This window comes from Myotis daubentonii, chromosome X, assembly GCF_963259705.1.
Source record: "Myotis daubentonii chromosome X, mMyoDau2.1, whole genome shotgun sequence".
Taxonomy (NCBI): Eukaryota; Metazoa; Chordata; class Mammalia; order Chiroptera; family Vespertilionidae; genus Myotis; species Myotis daubentonii.
In genome coordinates, this window is record NC_081861.1 from 116,186,466 (window position 1) to 116,204,418 (window position 17,953).

Below are 17,953 nucleotides of genomic sequence, written 5' to 3' on the forward strand. Positions count from 1 at the left end.
AGGTAAGTGAATTTCAATAATGCATTTTTTTAACCTGGTGTATAAAAATATTATCATTACATGATTTAATAATATTTAAAACTGTTTATGAGAGTTTGTATTTGTATATTTTTATTCCAAGTCTTCAAAATTATGTTTTACAATGACAGCACATCTCTATGTGGACTGAGCACAGTTCAGGTACTCAGTAACCACATGTGACTAGTGACTACACTATGTGACAGCAGAGCAGACTATCCAGATGATTTCATCTTTCACATCAGGGTACTCTTGAAAGTGAAAGGGCTGGTATTAATAACTATGCCAGGACTACAAGAGAAAAGCAGTCACCCTAAATAAAACAGCCATAACTGCCTGTTTATTCAGGAGAAGTAATGAGACCATACAGAGGATACATAATTATAGACTTGAATATGTGTGTATATATGTTAATATTGCATCAATTTGTAATAGCTGCAATATTGATATATAAGCATATCTTTGTAATTTAATACAGTATGCATGTATGTAAATATATGCAGATATGTATAAGTTATCTATACAAATGAATTTAAAGAAACAAATATTGTTCACGAAATGAACTTAGAGTTTGAAGCAAAGACACACAATTTTGAGATAAGAGGAACATGCATGTTTAATTTCTGGAAAGAGTATAAGGTCATTCATAGTACTTTTCACCTGTACACATTCATACCCATTAATGCTCTGATGTCATTTTACAATTTAATGGTACTTATATATGATAATATCTATTGAACGAAGAGCCCAGGTATTAAATTGATGACCTGTGCTAGAGGCTTGCCTAAGCCATCATGGATGTTTCTTATCAATTTTTTGATAAGGGTATTAAGCTAAGCTTGCATCAGTGCCTTTTAACACCTTCCTTTGCAAAATGTGATGCTTGCAAAGGCAAATATTATTTAATAATCTAAATTATTTTACAGGATGAAGTCAACCGGCTGTCAGCTCTTCAGCCTCAAATTGAGCGATTAAAAATCCAAAGCATAGCCCTGAAAGAGAAAGGACAAGGGCCAATGTTCCTGGATGCAGACTTTGTGGCCTTTACAAATCATTTTAACCAAGTCTTTGCTGATGTGCAGGCCAGAGAAAAAGAGCTACAGAAAAGTAAGTAAAAATACTTAACATGGCTAACTGGATATTTTACAAGTTAGTTGTTAATCTGGAAAATAAATGAACTAACATGAAAGAAGAATTTTGATCAAAAGAACCACCTTCCCTACAACCTGTAGTAACAAGTAATTAAGTACTGTTGTTGGAAAATATATGTATGTTTCAATTTCTCTCCCCCTCCCCCATAATAATTTAATGACTGTGAGGAATAAATAGCATTTGTTTTATAAAGGCATAACTTCTCCTTTACAGGTTGCAACTTTTACAATCAAACAAGTTTATTTTAACATTGAAAGAAATAAAAGATTATTTGAAGCCCTGTCAATGGGTTATCATTAAATCCATTTTGCTTTACATATAGGACTAGAGGCCCGATGCACGAAATTCATGCAAGAGTAGGCCTTTGAGCCCTGGCTGCCTCGGCCCTCACAGCCCTGGCTGCCTTGGCTGCCTCAGCCTGACTTCATCTGGAAGGTCATCCAGATGGTCGTTCCACTGTTCAGCCATTCAGTTGATTTTCATAATGCACTTTTATTATTATAGATATTTAGCTGAGCATCGTATTAGTACTTTTGTTGAATTATATGAAGAATAGAGGCCCGGTGCATGAAATTCGTGCATGAGGGGGGGATGTCCCTCAGCCCAGCCTGCACCCTCTCCAATCTGGGACCCCTTGGGGTATATCCAAATGCTGGCTCCTAACCACTTGCCTGCCTGCCAGCCTGATCACCCCCTAACTGCTCCCCTGCCAGCTGATTGCCCCCAACTGCCCTCCCCAGCTGGCCCGATCACCCCCAACTGCCCTCCCCTGCAGGCCTGGTCCCCCTCCCCCCCAACTGACATCCCCTGCAGGCTTTGTCGCCCCCAACTGCCCTCCCCTGTAGGATTATTATAGATGTAGCATACATGTGGCAACTGAAACTCAGCAAAGAACAAATCATTCTTTGGGCTGCATTTTACTATTGGTTTACTTTAACTATAAAATATCATTTTTCTCATTTAAAGATAAGATATAAGAATGAAATAGTTGTGCAAATGCCTACCATATGACTAGCAAATTTTTCAGGATATCTCTTTTGTCTCTTACCAATTTGCTCTTGTAATATTAATACATAGTGTCTGGTCCAAAATATCTATACTCATCAGCTTACTTTTTAAGGCAAAAATTCCTTTGACGGACTGGTTTATAAGCACTTTTAATGATTAGTGAGTTTTTGGTGCCCATACACATACATACATATGTATATGTACACAGATATAGGATTATAGAATAAAATTGGATTTTAAGGTATTACAATAAAATATTTTTAAAATGTCTTCCCTAAATATGTTATGACAAGTACAAGAACATATTTGTTTTCTACTAAAACTGTAATTAGTTAGAAAACACTTCTTAAAATTGCCTTTCATTGTAAATAACCAAAGAATTTACCACATAACATTTCTACAATCAGTACAGTGCTATATATGAAGCTTTCCCCATTGTGCTAGATTTTTATTTTTGTTTTTGATGAAATCGTGGGAAGAACTGAATGAAATGAAAGATAAATGCACAATTTTTTTTCTTTTATTTCAAAGTCCTTTTTGCTGAGGGTTTTATTTTTCTGATAGGGAAAGAGGTAATACAACTTGACAATAGTGTCAGCTCCCTCTGGTGGATTTCAATATACTTGTTGCTGAGCCTCTATAAAAGCAATTGGGGAAGATTGTGAGTGTTCTAAAGTTTTAAACATTGACCTATTTAGCAATCATGAATTTTTATTTTCATAAGTCCATAAACCTCCCTTAAATGGTTATGCTGTCACTGGTAAGAAAAAGAGGCTTATTCACTGAAATTATTTTATTTTACATGTACCTATTAATTATATTAAGGTTCAAAATTTTTTCTGTTTATTTTAAAGACTAGGGGCCCAGTACATGAATCTGTGCACCTTGAAAGGAACTACGGGCTGCGAGGCTGCAGTGGGCACAGGGGCGGGTCTCGGTCTATCCTCCATGTCCCCACCCGGCCCCTCCCACTGTAGCCCCTGGTCCCCTGTCTGCCTGCAGCTCTATTCCTGCTGACAGTGCTGGCCCTGCTCACACCCATTGATGGCCCTGAGCAATTGGGGCCAGCGCCACCAGCAGGTGCAAGCGGCAGCTGCTTCCCTGATTGCCCCTCAGGAGCAGGGGGAGGTGGAGAAGCCCTCAGCGGAGATTGGGGCCAGCAGCAGCCACTCGCACCTGCTGATGGGGCCAAGTGATTGGGACCGGTTGCAAGTGGTGGCTCCGGTGCCAGCAGTGGGTATAAGCCAGGCCAGTGCTGTCAGCAGGTGCAAGTACCAGGCAGGACCGCAGCATGCAGGAGCAAAGAATTTTCAGTAACCACTAGTGTCTCGCCCCGATGACAGTGACGGGCACCCTGCCTTGGTCTGGCACCCCTGCTCACCTGTTCCACCATCCCACCATTGCTGACACTCACCATGTTTCATGTGCGCCCCCTGGTGGTCAGTGCACATCATAGCGACTGGTTGTTTGGTTGTTCAGTTGTTCCACTGTTCATTCTATTTGCATATTAGTCTTTTATTGTATAGGATGTTCAGAATATTGATTTTTCATAACTGAAATTCAACTGATACTACAACATAAATATATAGGAGTATATACTCTTTATTCTCCCAGCAATTAATATACCCATCCATATTATTTTTTTTCTTTTTTAAAAAAATCTTTATTGAGAGTATTATAGATGCCCCCTCCCCTCGACTCCTCTCCTTCACTGGGGTCCCACTATGCCCCAGGCCTTTACTACCCTATTGTTTGTGTCCATAGGTAATGCATATATGTATGTAAGTCCTTTAGTTAATCTCTCCCCCTCCTCTGCTCTGAGATTTATCAGTCTACTCCGTGTTTCCATACCTCTGGTGTTATTTTATTCATCGGTTTATTTTGTTCATTAGATTTCTTGTTCATTTATTTTGATTTTTAGATTCAATTGTTGGTAGATATGTATTTATTACCATTTTATTGTTCATATTTTTGATATATATATTTTTTATTCTTCTTACTAACTGCTTTTCTCTTGCTTCCTTTAAGATTCTCTCTTTGTCTTTAACATTTGGCATTTTCATTATGATGTGTCTTGGGGTGGGCCTCTTTGAGCTCCTCTTGTTTGGGACTCTATGTGTTTCCTGGACTTGTAAGTCTATTTCTTTCACAAGGTAGGAAAAGTTTTCTTTCATTATTTCTTCAAATATGTTTTCAATATCTTATTCTTTCTCTTCCTTCTGGCACCCCTAAAATGTGAATGTTGGTATGCTTGAAGTTGTTCCAGAGGCTCCGTAAACTATTTTCATATTTTTGGATTCTTATTTCTTTTTGCTCTTCTGATTATGTGGGGTTTTTGTTGTTGTTGTTGTTGTTGTTTTTGCTTCATATTTCAAATCGATTTGGTTCTCAGAATTCTCTATTCTACTGTTGAATCGCTATAAATTATTCTTTGTTTTGGTTAGTGTATGCTTAATTTTTGACAGTCCTTCTTCATGTCTTTTATATTCTCACTAAAGTTCATGAAATTCTCACCAAGATCCTTGAAATTCTTACTAAATTCAACTGATAGGTTGAAGCCTGAAGCTTTCATTAAGATCCTTGAGCATCCTTATGACCATTGTTTTGAACTCTGTATCTAGTAGTTTGCTTGCTTCCATTTCATTTAGTTCTTTTTCTGGATATTTCTTCTGTTCTTTCATTTGCGACATGTTTCTACAGGGGAGGTCTTAGAATAGGAACAATGAACCCTATGAGCACCCTTGTCTGGTAGAAAGCTGCACATGACTTCTTGCTCTGATGCCAGATAATCCTGTTCCTCCCCATATGTCCCTGGATCCCCCCAAGCTGTTGCCCCAGCACTGGAGCTCAAAGGGATTGAGTCTGAGTAAGTTCATGCACCAGCCCTTAAGAGGAACTGCCTGGGTCTTAAGCAGCCTCCCTGTCACATAGCCACTATCCCTACTGGTTTTTACAACCTATTACAGGGTCTTCTCTTCCTGGCACTGGAAGACTGGGCTGAGTTGTCTGTTGTGGGGCTGGGCCCCTTGCTCCTCACGGGAGGCCTCCACAGCCAAGATATCCTTCCTTATTAAAAAAAATCTACATGTTGGTGTCGAACCAGCCCATACCATGCCTCTACCCCTCCTACCAGTCTTGGTGTGCTTTCTTCTTTAATTCTCTAGTAGTAGGACTTTCATTCAGTGAAATTTCAGGTGGTCCTGAATGATGGTTGTTCTGTATTTTAATTGTAATTTTGATGTGGTTGTGGGAGGCAGTGAGTACCAGTGTTTACCTACATTGCCATCTTTGTTCTCCTGTATTTCTTCTTTTTATCTTCCATACATATGGTTATTTATAAAAACATTCACATTTTTCTCCATTTATCTCTAAATAAAAATGTCTTCCCTTCTACTTTATTTACCAAAACATTGTTAATAATTTTACTCTTATAAAACTTGTCTTATATAATTAATAACCAATTAAATATGAATTACATGTGAATTACAAATTCTATACTTTATATATGTATATATAATTTACATTATGTGTTACATATTATTTAATTTCCTCTTTACTTTTTTTCTTTGCTGCTGTTCTCATAATAAAAGAAAACCTTGGGAGGAGGACTGGAGCAGGCTGAAAGAGGTTAATGGAGGAAAAGAAGGACCTATGTAATACTTTCAACAGTAGGGGTTTAATAAAATAGGTTTACAGTTGTAATATAAATAAATAAAACAATTATTAATAAGTAATAATATAAAAGTAAACTGTTTCATGTACTCACAACTATAAACCTACTTTTGCCCACCCTGTATATTCAAATATAAGAAGAATTTTAAAAAAGAAGGAGAAAGAAAACCCTTGACTTTTTAAGTATACTTTGAGTGGTTAAAATTGGTATTAGGAATTGATGGTAGATATCTGGCAAAAATGATATTGAGAAAATAATATTAAAAGATAAAATGCATCCTATATTCATAGTTATTTTTAGTCTACAAAGAAATTTTTAATAGATTATCTTTCTTGGTCTTTAGAGGGGATCCCTTTGAGAACATGTTTTATTATATTCCCATGTCACAAGTAAATGTACAGTAAGCATGTCAGACTCATGGCCGATGGGCCACATGCCTCGTTTGACATGTTTGATGTACAGGACTGGGCAAATGTAGGTTTACAGTTGTTGTATGGGAAATAACACAATAATTAATAAGTAATAAAATAGTAAACTCTGTTTTGCATCTCACAACTGTAAACCTATTTATTTCTACCTCTGTATATATGAGTGCTCGCTTCGGCAGCACATATACTACCTCTGTATATATGATAATATATACTGTAGCACAACTGCTTTTATTTATTTATTTTTTACCTCTTAACATAATCTCATGTATATCAGAAAATACAGCACTTAATTCCACATATGACTTTTTAAAAATTATTAAATGATTTTGCCTGTCTCTCCTTTGCTCTTCTTTTTCTCTTTTTTTTTTTCCTGAGGTCTCCCTCTCTTTTAAGTCAATTGGATAAACAGAGGAGATTTTTAAACAAAAGTCACAGATACTTTTTTTCATACTTCTCCACTACAATTTTAGATGTCAATTGACCATACTTTGTCATTTCCATCCTTTATATAGCTGTACTGAAGGGCTTCAAGTTAAACAGTAATGCACATGAATGGCCCTCAAAATCTGCTTTCCCAATAATTCACAACAATGCTTTCAAAACTACAGTCATTTACATTAAATTTAATTGTATAAAATGTATTTCACTAATCATAAACATTAAAAAGGAATCTATATTTTTAGGTCATGCTTTAGTAATAGAATAGTAAAATATTCATAAGAATATTTTGTGATGAATATCATCTATAATAATAAAAGCATAATATGGTAATTAGACTGGATATCCTTCCTTCTGGACAAAGCCACGGGGGGGGGGGGGGCGGCAGGTGGGGGCCAAGACAGAGGTGGCTGCTGCCGTGGCAGGGGCCAAGGCCCTTGCAGGAATTTCATGCATTGGACCTCTAGTATATTTATAATCAGTATATGGATAAATGTTGAATCCTCAGGCCACTTTTTTATGGACTGAGGATGGGCCAAATGGTATCAGTAGAACTCCTCTGATCTTTTAAGCTGGTAGGTTATTAAATTGGGTATGTTTATTGTCTTTCTACTGTCAGTAAAGGCAATATTATCAGTTGGATTATTAATCTTGATTTCTACATAAAATGAAGAAAATGAATTTCTTTAGATGGAGCAGGACTAGTTCTGCTCCTACATTAGGATCAAAGGGGTGCATCCACAAACATTTCATTGACTGGTAGGTAGAGTGGCTCATATTGAGTTTACTCTTTAGTGCATTTGGCTTCTGCACCAGACTTGTCTTTCTTTTTAATCTGAAACAGAATCGGAAGATCTTCATGAGTATTCTCAAGTATTTCTGATTTATTTATTACTTTTTAAACTTTATTTTATTGTTGACAGTATTACAGATGTCAGTATTAAATGAAATATTACAGTATTAAATAGATAAACTATGTGGTTTATAATCACTGTTCAGCTACTACAAGATAAATCATGTTGGCTAATGAATATTTTTTTTTATATCTAGAGGGGAAAATAGATGAGTAAATGTATCCTTCATTTGAATTGGAGATTATAAACAAGTATCATATATTTTATCTGCAGCCTAGACCTACCCTCTGAATTTATTTATTATTTTTGTTTGTTAATCCTCACCCAAGGATATTTTTTCCATTGATTTATAGAGTGGAAGGGAGGGAGGGAGGGAGGGAGGGAGGGAGGGAGGGAGGGAGAGAGAGAGAGAGAGAGAGAGAGAGAGAGAGAGAGAGAGAAAGAGAAAATATGATGCGAGAGAAACATATAGATTTGTTGCCTCATGAAGGTACCCGTGACAAGGAATTGAACCCATGACCCTCAGGTCTGAGGGCAGATGCTGTAACCATTGAGGACCAGGTCAGGGCTGGATTTATATGTCTACTTCCTTAATGTTTCTATTTTGATGTCTCAGGGTATCGCAAATCCATTACATCCCAGTAAACTTGTAGTGGGAAACTCCATAGCCAACAACCATTTCCTCATTGGCCCCTCCAATATCAGAGAAAAGAATCAACATCTATGGAGTTGCGTAATCAAGAACCTCAGAATCATCCTTGATATTCTGTCCATCGCCCACACTCTCTCCCATTTAATCACCAAGCCTATGCATTGTAAAAAATTCTTTATTGTTGAAAGTATTACATATGTCCCCTTTTTGCTCCATTGTCCTCTTCCAGCCTGACCCACAGCTTCTGCCTTCACCACCCTCCATTGTCTGTATCCATGTGCACTTGAGAAGAATGTATATTCTGTAGCTTTGGGGTGAAATGTTCTAAAAATGTCAATTAGTTCCATCTGATGTAGTGAGTCATTTAGGATTGCTGATTTTATTGTCTGGAAGATTTATCCAGTGATGTCAGTGGTGAATTAAAGTCCTTTCCCTACTATGATTGTATTAATGTCAATTTCTCCCTTGATATCTTCAAGACGTTTTTTTTTTTTCTTCTTTGTATTGGGTGTTCCTGTTCCTGCATATATGTTGACCAAAGTTATAGCCTCTTTTTGTATTCATTCCTTTAGTATTATGTAGTGGCCTTCCTTACCTTTTGCTATGGCCTTCACTTTGAGGTCTGTTTTATCAGATATAAGTCTTGCTACCCCAGCTTTTTTATTCACTTTCATCTGCCAGAAAAAATTTTTCTATCCTTTCACTTTCAATTTGTGTGAGTCCTATGTTCTGAGGTGAGTCTCTTGTAGATACCAGATATATGGGTCATGTTTTTTTTTAATGTATTTTATTGATTTTTTACAGAGAGGAAGGGAGAGGGATAGAGAGTTAGAAACATTGATAAGAGAGAAACATTGATTAGCTGCCTCTTGCACACCACCTACTGGGGATGTTCCCGCAACCAAGGTACATGCCCTTGACCGGAATCGTACCTGGGACCCTTGAGCCCACAGGCTGACGCTCTATCCACTGAGCAAAACCGGTTAGGGCTGGATCATGATTCCTTATCCATTCAGCCAACCTATGTCTTTTTATTAAAGCATTTAATCCATTTACATTTAAGGTTATTATAGACTAGAGGCCTAATGCACGAAGATTCCTGCAAAAATGGGCCTTTCTTCTGCTGGTTGCCAGCAGTGCCTTTGCTCTGGCCAGAGCCCCTTTCTGCCTTCGCTTGGAGTCGCCTTTCTGCATTCCCATACTGCTCAGAGGCCCAGAGCAGCTGGGGCGGTGCAGAAAGCCTGTGTCATCACCATGGCGAAGGCACAAGCGTACTGCCCTGTCCCTGGCTGCTTGGCACCTGGATATGCAAATTGATGCACCATCATTGTTGGGTTAATTTGCATACTCACTCTTGATTGGCTGGTGGGCTTCACGAAGGTACGGTCAATTTGCATATTTCTCTTTTATTAGTGTAGATAGGTACTTGTATGTTGCCATTTTTATTCTTTATGCCTGTGTTCCTTCTTCCTTTTCTATTTCTTCCTTTCACAACAGTCCCTTTTAGCATTTCTTGCATTGCTGGCTTGGTGGTAATAAACTCCTTTAGCCTTTTTTTGTGTGTGTAAAGCTCCTGATTTCCCCTTCACTTTTGAATGATAGCCCTGCTGGATAAAGTATTCTTGGATTCAGTCCCTTGCTTTGCAACACTTTGTATACTTCATTCCATTCCCTTTTGGCCTGATGTGTTTCTGTTGAAAAATCATTTCATAGTCTAATGGGAGATCCCTTGTAGGTAACTTTCTGTCTCTTGCAGTCCTTAAGATTTTTTCTTTGTTGTTAATGTTTGCCATTGTAATTACTACGCGTCTTTGTGTGGATCTTTTGGGTTCATCTTGTTTGGGACTCTCTGTGCTTGCATGACTCTTTCCCAAATTAGGGAAGTTTTCTGTCATTTCTTCAAATAGGTTTTCTATTACTTTCTCCGCTTCTTTTCCTTCTGGCACTCCTATTATGGGGCTATTGCTTCATTTCATGTTGTCCAAAATCTCCCTTAAATTCTCCTCTTGGTTTTTATTTTATTTTATTTTTTTACAATTGCTGTTCAGATTGGGTGTTTTCCTACCGTGTCTTGTAACTTGCCGATTTGGTCCTCCACTTTTTCTTGCCTACTGTTGAAACCTTCCATTGTGTTCTTTATTGCAGCTATGTCATTCTTCATTTCCTCTTGACTCTTACATATGTTGATGGATTTCTCCTTGAGATGGTTGAGCATGTTTATAACCATTACTCTGAATTTTTTTCTGACATATTGCTAGCCTCTATTTTATTTAGTTGCATTTCTGGTGATTTCTCCTTTTCTTTCCTTTGGGGATTATATCTTTGTCTCCCCATATTTGTTGCCTCTTTCTGGCCCTGGACACACTTCTTAGGGTCTGATAGGTTGAAGCCCTTAGCAGTCCATTGGTCTGGGACTCATCATCCCAGAGGTTGGGTCTGCCTTGAGTCTCACTCCTTTATTGCTTCTGTTGTACCCCCTTCTCCCACAAATCTAGTCCCTCCTTTGTCTGTTTCAGATGCTTGGTGTCCACAGGTGTGTGTGCACAGTTCCTCTGGTGTGCAACTCCCTGTGAGGGCCCGGAGCCCTCTGGCATGCATTGGCTGTGTGGCCCCAGCAGGGTGGTGCTCTAGGTCCCTCTGGAAGCACACTTGCAGCTCAGTACTGTGACCCATGGTTGGGCACACCAGGAGACACCTGCATCACAGTCCCAGGGCCCAGGACAGTACATGGGCTAGTGGCTCCAAGTTGCAATGGCAGCATTGTCCTTGGGCCCAGGGTGGGGCGCATGCTGGGTGGCTCTGGGTCTCCACAGAAGCAGGGTCCTGGGGCCCAGAGCAGGAATGGGGCATGGATTCCCCCTAGCTTGCATTTGCAGCATGGGATCCTGGAGTGCAGGATCCTGGGACACACTTTCCAGGCAGGTGGGAAAGAAGGCACAGCATGGGAGGTCTCTCTGGCATACTCTCACTGCAGATGTCTGAGAGCCTGTGGGAAGGTACCACACCACTCACTGTCAAGGCACAGTGGTGGTCCCATGTGGGTTATGGATTGTAAAAAACTCCCTGCACAAGTCTGGGATGGTGTCAAAGGCCACTCTGGGTGTTGGTGTGCCTGTGCTCCTGGCCATCATTGCTTCCCTCTACAAGATCAAGCCTATGCATTTTTATCCCCTAAATAGCTCTCACATCCAAACTTCTTTTCATATTCATTGCTGTCATAGTTGTCCAATCTACTGTGGTTTCTTGTCTGGATCACTAATTTGTCTCCTCACATCCATTCTTGACATGGAGCAATCTATTTTCTACATTTCAGCCATAACAATTTTTCTTAAAGGAAACCTAACCATGCCACCTTTTTTATGTGTAAAACATTTAATAATTTATTATTATTATTATTTAACCTTGATTTTGTTTCTTTTTTATTATTGTCTAAAGTTTTACTTATGTCTTCTTTTTCCCCAATTGACTTAAGTTAAATGTGCCTAAAAAGCCCTTCCTAATAATAGTATTGCTTACCTCCAGTTACAGCCTCGTTCAGGCTTGTTTTTTCTCTATATCATATTGACCTTTCATTTCCAGAAGATGACATGATATTCCCCACCTTAGAGCCTGTGTATGTTCTCTTCGAAGTCCTGAAATAACTAATTCTTATTGCTTCATATCTTTGCTCAAAAGTTAATCCTTATGAGTTCCCAGTCTATAGCTTATGCTCCTATTATGTCTTGTCGTAGCATTCTCTATTTCCCTTTTATAAAATTAATTCCAATTTGATAAAAACTATATTAGAATATTATCTGGCTCTATGAGTAAAGTGTGAAATCAATGAATTCAGGGATTCTGTTTTTTTATTATCACATCTCTGTCATAGAGGCTGAAATTTAATTAGCAATAAATAGTTGAAAATTTTAATTAATATATTAAATATATTTATTTATTTATTTCTCATCCTATCTAATAAAAGACAAAAAGGGTAATTGACCATACCTTCGCTACGCTTCCCATTGGCTAATCAGTTTGATATGCAAATTAAGCGCCAATAAAGATGGTGGCCCGCAGCCATGCAGCTGAAGAGAGCAGGAGGCTTGCTTGCTCCAGTGATGGAGGAAGCCAAGGTTCCCTGCCTGCCACAGCCTGGCTCTGAGCTCCGAAAGCAACGAAGTTTCAATTATAGGAGCTAAACAAACCCCAGATACCTGCTTTCAGCAGGCCGTGGCCTCAGAGCTGGAGCGAGCAAGAGCCAGCTTTCAGCTCCAGTGACGGCAACAAAGTTTCAATTATAGAAGGTAAATAAATCCCATAATTTAAAAAAAAAAAGAAAGAAAGGAGAGGCTGGGAGCTTCAGTTGCCAGCCAGCCTGAAAACGGCCCTCAGCCCCTCACCCAGACTGGCCAGGCACCCCAGTGGGGACCCCCACCCTGAAGGGGGTATGGCCAGTCTGAAAACAGCCATCAGCCCCTCATCCAGGCTGGCTAGGCACTCCAGTGGGAACCCCCACCCTGAAGGGGGTGTGACCAGCTGCAAACAGCCATCAGCCCCTCACCCAGGCTGGCCAGGCACCCAAGCGGGACCCCCACCCTGATCCGGGACACCCTTCAGGACAAAGCAGCCAGCCCCCACCTGTGCACCAGGCCTCTATCCCATATTGTAAAAGGGTAATATGCAAACTGACCCTATCAGCATAAAGACTGGGAATGACTGGTCAGTATGACACACGCTGACCACCAGGGGGCAGACGCTCAATGCAGGAGCTGCCCTCTGGTGGTCAGTGCACTCCCACATGGGGGAGCTATGCTAAGCCACAAGCCAGGCTGATGGCTGCCAGTACAGCGGTGGTGGTGGCAGCCTCTCCTGCATCCTCAGCAGCACTAAGGATGTCTGACTGCAGTTTAGGTCTGCTTCCCGCTGGCAAGTGGACATCCCCCGAGGGCTGCTGGGCTGCCAGAGGGATGTCATATTGCCAGCTTAGGCCCAATCCCCCAGGTAGCAGGCCTAAGCCTGCAGGTGGTCATCCCCCAAGGGGTCCCAGACTGCGAGAGGGCACAGGCTGGGCTGAGGGACACCCCCCCACACACCGAGTGCACAAATTTTTGTGCACTGGGCCTCTAGTATTCATATATATGTGTGTGTACACCCATACATGCACAGAGAAATTCAGAGAGCTTGGTAGAGAGAGATAGAGAGATGTGTATAAGCACAGTTTTCATGCAGTGCTGCTCATTTAACCATGGAAACATGAACTAACATCTGACATTCCCTTTTAGGATTTAATAAAGATTATTTATAAATGGTTCTAGTCCAAAATGATAGGATTTAGAACATGTGTTACAATAGTATAGATTTCTCAAAACTTTTTTTGAGAAAACCAAACATGTACACACATGTGCACATACATACACACATATCCTATTTACAATATGAGTTACAACATTTTGTTTTTACTATTTGTTAATTTTAATCAGACTGACATTTTAAATTTAGAAAGTAATTGTGCTAGACATAGAAATCATTCCAATTAAAGAAAGTCTACCTTGGCAGTCTGGAAACCAATGAAGTGAGAAATGAGAAGAGGGATAAATGGTTTTTCAGAAATCAATTTAAGCTATGCAGAGTTTTGCAAGTTACATGAGGATTAGAAATATTTTATAGATAGGATGAGAAGAGTGTTAAATTGTCTAGTTAAATTATTTTTCCACTTGTTCAGGGTCTAGGTTTTCCCAAACACTGGTTTCCTCCTATCCACAAGGCAAAGGCATGCTTTCTTTGTGCTCAAAGTTACACTTTCCAACCTACACTTATTCATTCAACAACTATTGATTCCTTGTATGGCACTGTACTTGTTATTGGGGATAGATCACTGAGCTGGAACCACACACTCCTTTCTTTTGCTACGTTTGTAATCTAGGGAAAGGCACAGCCACTTATAATGTAATCAAACTGGTATTTGTATAATTGTAATCTAAGATGACTGCTTGCATGGAAAAGGCTAGCTAGTTTATGTATCTGTCTACCTACCTGCCTACCTACTTACCTGCCATCTGTCTCCCTTCTTCCCTCCCTCTCTTGGTCTATACATAGATGGATGCTGAGTTTTGAGCAATCTATACTATTATAACACATACTTATGAGTTAAGTAACTTTTATACTTCTAGCATGTTCATACTACCTTATCACTTTATTGATAAGCTGGCAAATCTGAAAAATCTTTATTTCTTCTCATTCTATATTGCTACAATTTAATCTTTCCCCAAGATGCTACTAATGCCAAGATTATCCTCAAAACAATCTAAATGGTTTTCCAAATACATGGTTATATATTCTGTGCAATATGATAAAATATTATCTGATATTCAAAGTTTAAATCTGAAATTAAAACAATAAAAACCTTTAATCATTTTCTACCATTTCCCTTTATTATTAGTTGTAGTAGTAATAGCAGCAGTAGTAGTATTTAATTTTTTATCTGATCATGATTCTCTTTCCAGGATGAAGTGTTAACTAACTTTTAAATTCACTGTGTGCTTCAGCATATTAATGTGTGTGCATTGTGTGTGTTCACAGGTGGATTCATGTTTGTGCATGTGCGTGCATGTGTGAATGTTTGTAAATCAGTGTCTTGGTTTTGGCGATTGATCTCGTTCTCTAGAATGTCACATTAGCTCAGAGAAACCCACCAATCCCCTCGAATGAAAGAACATGAGTGTCTCTATTCAGCCTTGTTCTCTCCCTTGCAAGGACATTCCCCTTTTTGTTGAGTTAAAACTCTAACAATTTATACCTATTGCTGAATGCATCTCCTTCACTTTCCTGTTGTGTCATGGCTCTTCTCTAGCTAATAATAATAGCAAATATGGTACCAGTATATCCCCAGCAGTAGACATAGGAATTAGCAAATATAGAATAATTTAGAATAAAATCTAGCAACTTATTATGGTATGCAAAGTCCCTCAGGGTCATAGATCCCAATGACATTCTTGCCCTCATGTCCACCCACACTCAGCCTTGTCACACTTGCCTCTTTGCTGTGCTCCTACAATACTAGGAATGCTCCTGCCCCTGGCCTGTTACACTTGTTATTCCCCACCTAGAAAACTTTTCCTCTCAATAGTCACATGGTCACGTCTCCCTTTACTTCTTTTCATTCTTTTAAATAAATATATATAATTTCAGAGAGGAAGGGAGAGGGAGAGAGAGATAGAAAATATAGATAATAATATTTTTCCACAAAGGCAAATTGCTAAAACAGAAGGACCGTGGCCTTCAAAATGAAATATATATGGACTCTACCCATATTCTCCAAGATCTGTCTGTGCTACCTTTGGAAAATTGCTCACTTTCTTTGTTTCTCGGTTATCTCACCTTAAAAAATGAATTTAACAATTCAAAACTTGCAAGGCTAATATGAGGTTTCAATGTAATAGATGCATAGTTTCTGTCAAAATATCAGGCATGTAGAAGGAATATATCTTTAATATGAATATATCTTCCTATTCTAATCTGTATTTTTAGTTTTTCACATTTTGTTAATATTTGCAATTAGGATGATTGAATTTTCTGACAGTTTAGGAAAATGACAATGTTTAAATTGATTAAATGATTCTCTCCCCCCACCCCCTCTTTTGATAAAGTTTTTGACACTTTGCCACCCACGCGCTATCAGGAGACCATGACTACCATCCTGATGTGGATCCAACAGTCAGAAAGCAAACTCTCTATACCTCAGGTTACCGTCACTGAATATGAAATCATGGAGCAGAGAGTCGGGGAGTTACAGGTCTGTGAATATTTGATTGTCTTAAACAATACAGTGCAGATCTCATCTATCAAGCAATCACATTGGTATAATCTTATAATATTAGAATTAAAGTACTTGTGGCAAGTACAATAGTTTATCAGTTGGATAAATGAAGATAAAAGACGTAAATCGAAATATATTATGTATTTGTGCCTATAAGATAAAAATGCCATATTTAAAGACAGTGATATGGTCTAGTTATGAAGTATATTCTTTCTCATTTAGTATGTATTTTAGCCACATTTGGATTATTATAAAAGCTATGGTATTATTTTCTACCTTTGCCTGCTGACTTATTAACTCCTCTCATATTTCCAAACAGAAAGAGGTTAAATCACTGTAGTTATAAAATTAGTTTTAATTTAAACACCAGTTTTATGTAATATTGTGGTTACTTATTTGAGTTTTAACAGCTTTATTTTGGGAAATATTAAATACTTATTTGGGAAATAAAAGAAAATAATTTGTGAGATATTTTAGAATACTTTGCCTACTATCTAGGAACAACATGGGTTGTATATCCAATCACATTTTCTTTTTAAATATGTGAAAACATTCTCATTAGTTATATTTAGTAGCTGAAATAATCTATTTTGAGAATTACATTAAGAAAAACGGTTAAAATTTAACTTTGAATATTGAGTTATTTTTAAAGAATTAAACAATATTTCTTAAAATAGTAATTTTAAAAGTATTGTTCAAATACATTTCTGAAAACCATTTCTCAGTGTATATTGTTCTATTTAGAGCATTTCCTCTATTCTAAAAAAACCTATAACTGTTTAATCTTTTTTTCACTTTATGTCTGTTTTTTAATACTTGGGAATGATTCCAGAGTTTACCTTGGACAATATGTGACTTCATACAACTATAAACATTTTAAAAAAGAGTACAAAGGTATAGCAGCTAGGGGAGTAGATTAAGTACACAAGAAATGGTGCATAGATGAGTGGAAAAGTACATTTTTACTGAAAACACAGTGAAGATGAGAATGCTATTTATAAATATTGAGAAAATATATTAACTAACAAAATGAAGTTAAAACTTGGCATCATAAGTTATACCAAAACAAAATGCCGCATACATTAAAAAGTTAAAAAACATTTTAACCATACATTTTGTAGATTTTTTAAAATATATTTTATTGATTTTTTACAGAGAGGAAGGGAGAGGGATAGAGAGTTAGAAACGTAGATGAGAGAGAAACATCGATCAGCTGCCTCCTGCAACCAAGGTACATGCTCTTGGGGATGTGCCCGCAACCAAGGTACATGCCCTTGACCGGAATCGAACCTGGGACCCTTGAGTCCCCAGGCTGATGCTCTATCCACTGAGCCAAACCAGTTTGGGCTTGTAGATATTTTTAATGAAAGTCTTTAAAAATATGTGATGAGGGAGCACAAAAATCAATGGAAGCAATCACATAGACACTTTAAAAGAAAAATAAGACCAAAGAAAATATTTATCTGCATAAGGGAAAAAGAAATTAATAAGAAACTCAACAATAAGACACATAAATGACCATTAAACCTATGAAAAATTGTAACTCAAATTGTAAAGGATGAAGTACAAATGTACAAAATGAGATACCATTTTCCCCATACTAAGTTAAAAAAAATCTGAAAGAGATAAGTGGAGGTCTGTTAGCAATGAGGTACATTCTCACATACTAGTGGGAATGTAAATTGAATAACTGAGGGAAACTTTTCAATACCTCCTAATAACATAAAATAATTCATTTAGCTGTACAAATGAATGCTATTTCTGTGAAGTCTGTATCTTATGGAAATAACCAGAATGTACTCAGATATAGGCAGATGATAGACCATAAACATAATTTACAGCAGTGGAAAACAGAATTAATTTTTAGAGCTAATAAAGGGAAATGGTGAAATGAACTAGAGAAGCCATTAAAATTTATGTTTTTGAAAAATA

The 17,953-nt window shown here is 38.0% G+C and overlaps 1 protein-coding gene across 3 annotated transcripts in view; it reads left to right on the plus strand.

Annotated features, from left to right (window-relative positions):
• DMD (dystrophin) overlaps positions 1-17,953 on the plus strand; it is a 2,282,236-nt gene that overhangs the window by 763,935 nt on the left and 1,500,348 nt on the right. For all 3 annotated transcript variants that reach the window (XM_059679269.1, XM_059679268.1, XM_059679270.1), the window contains exons 21-22: positions 945-1,125; positions 15,852-15,997. In XM_059679269.1, coding sequence (XP_059535252.1) covers positions 945-1,125; positions 15,852-15,997 — 327 coding nt within the window. The remainder of the gene's footprint in view (positions 1-944; positions 1,126-15,851; positions 15,998-17,953) is intronic.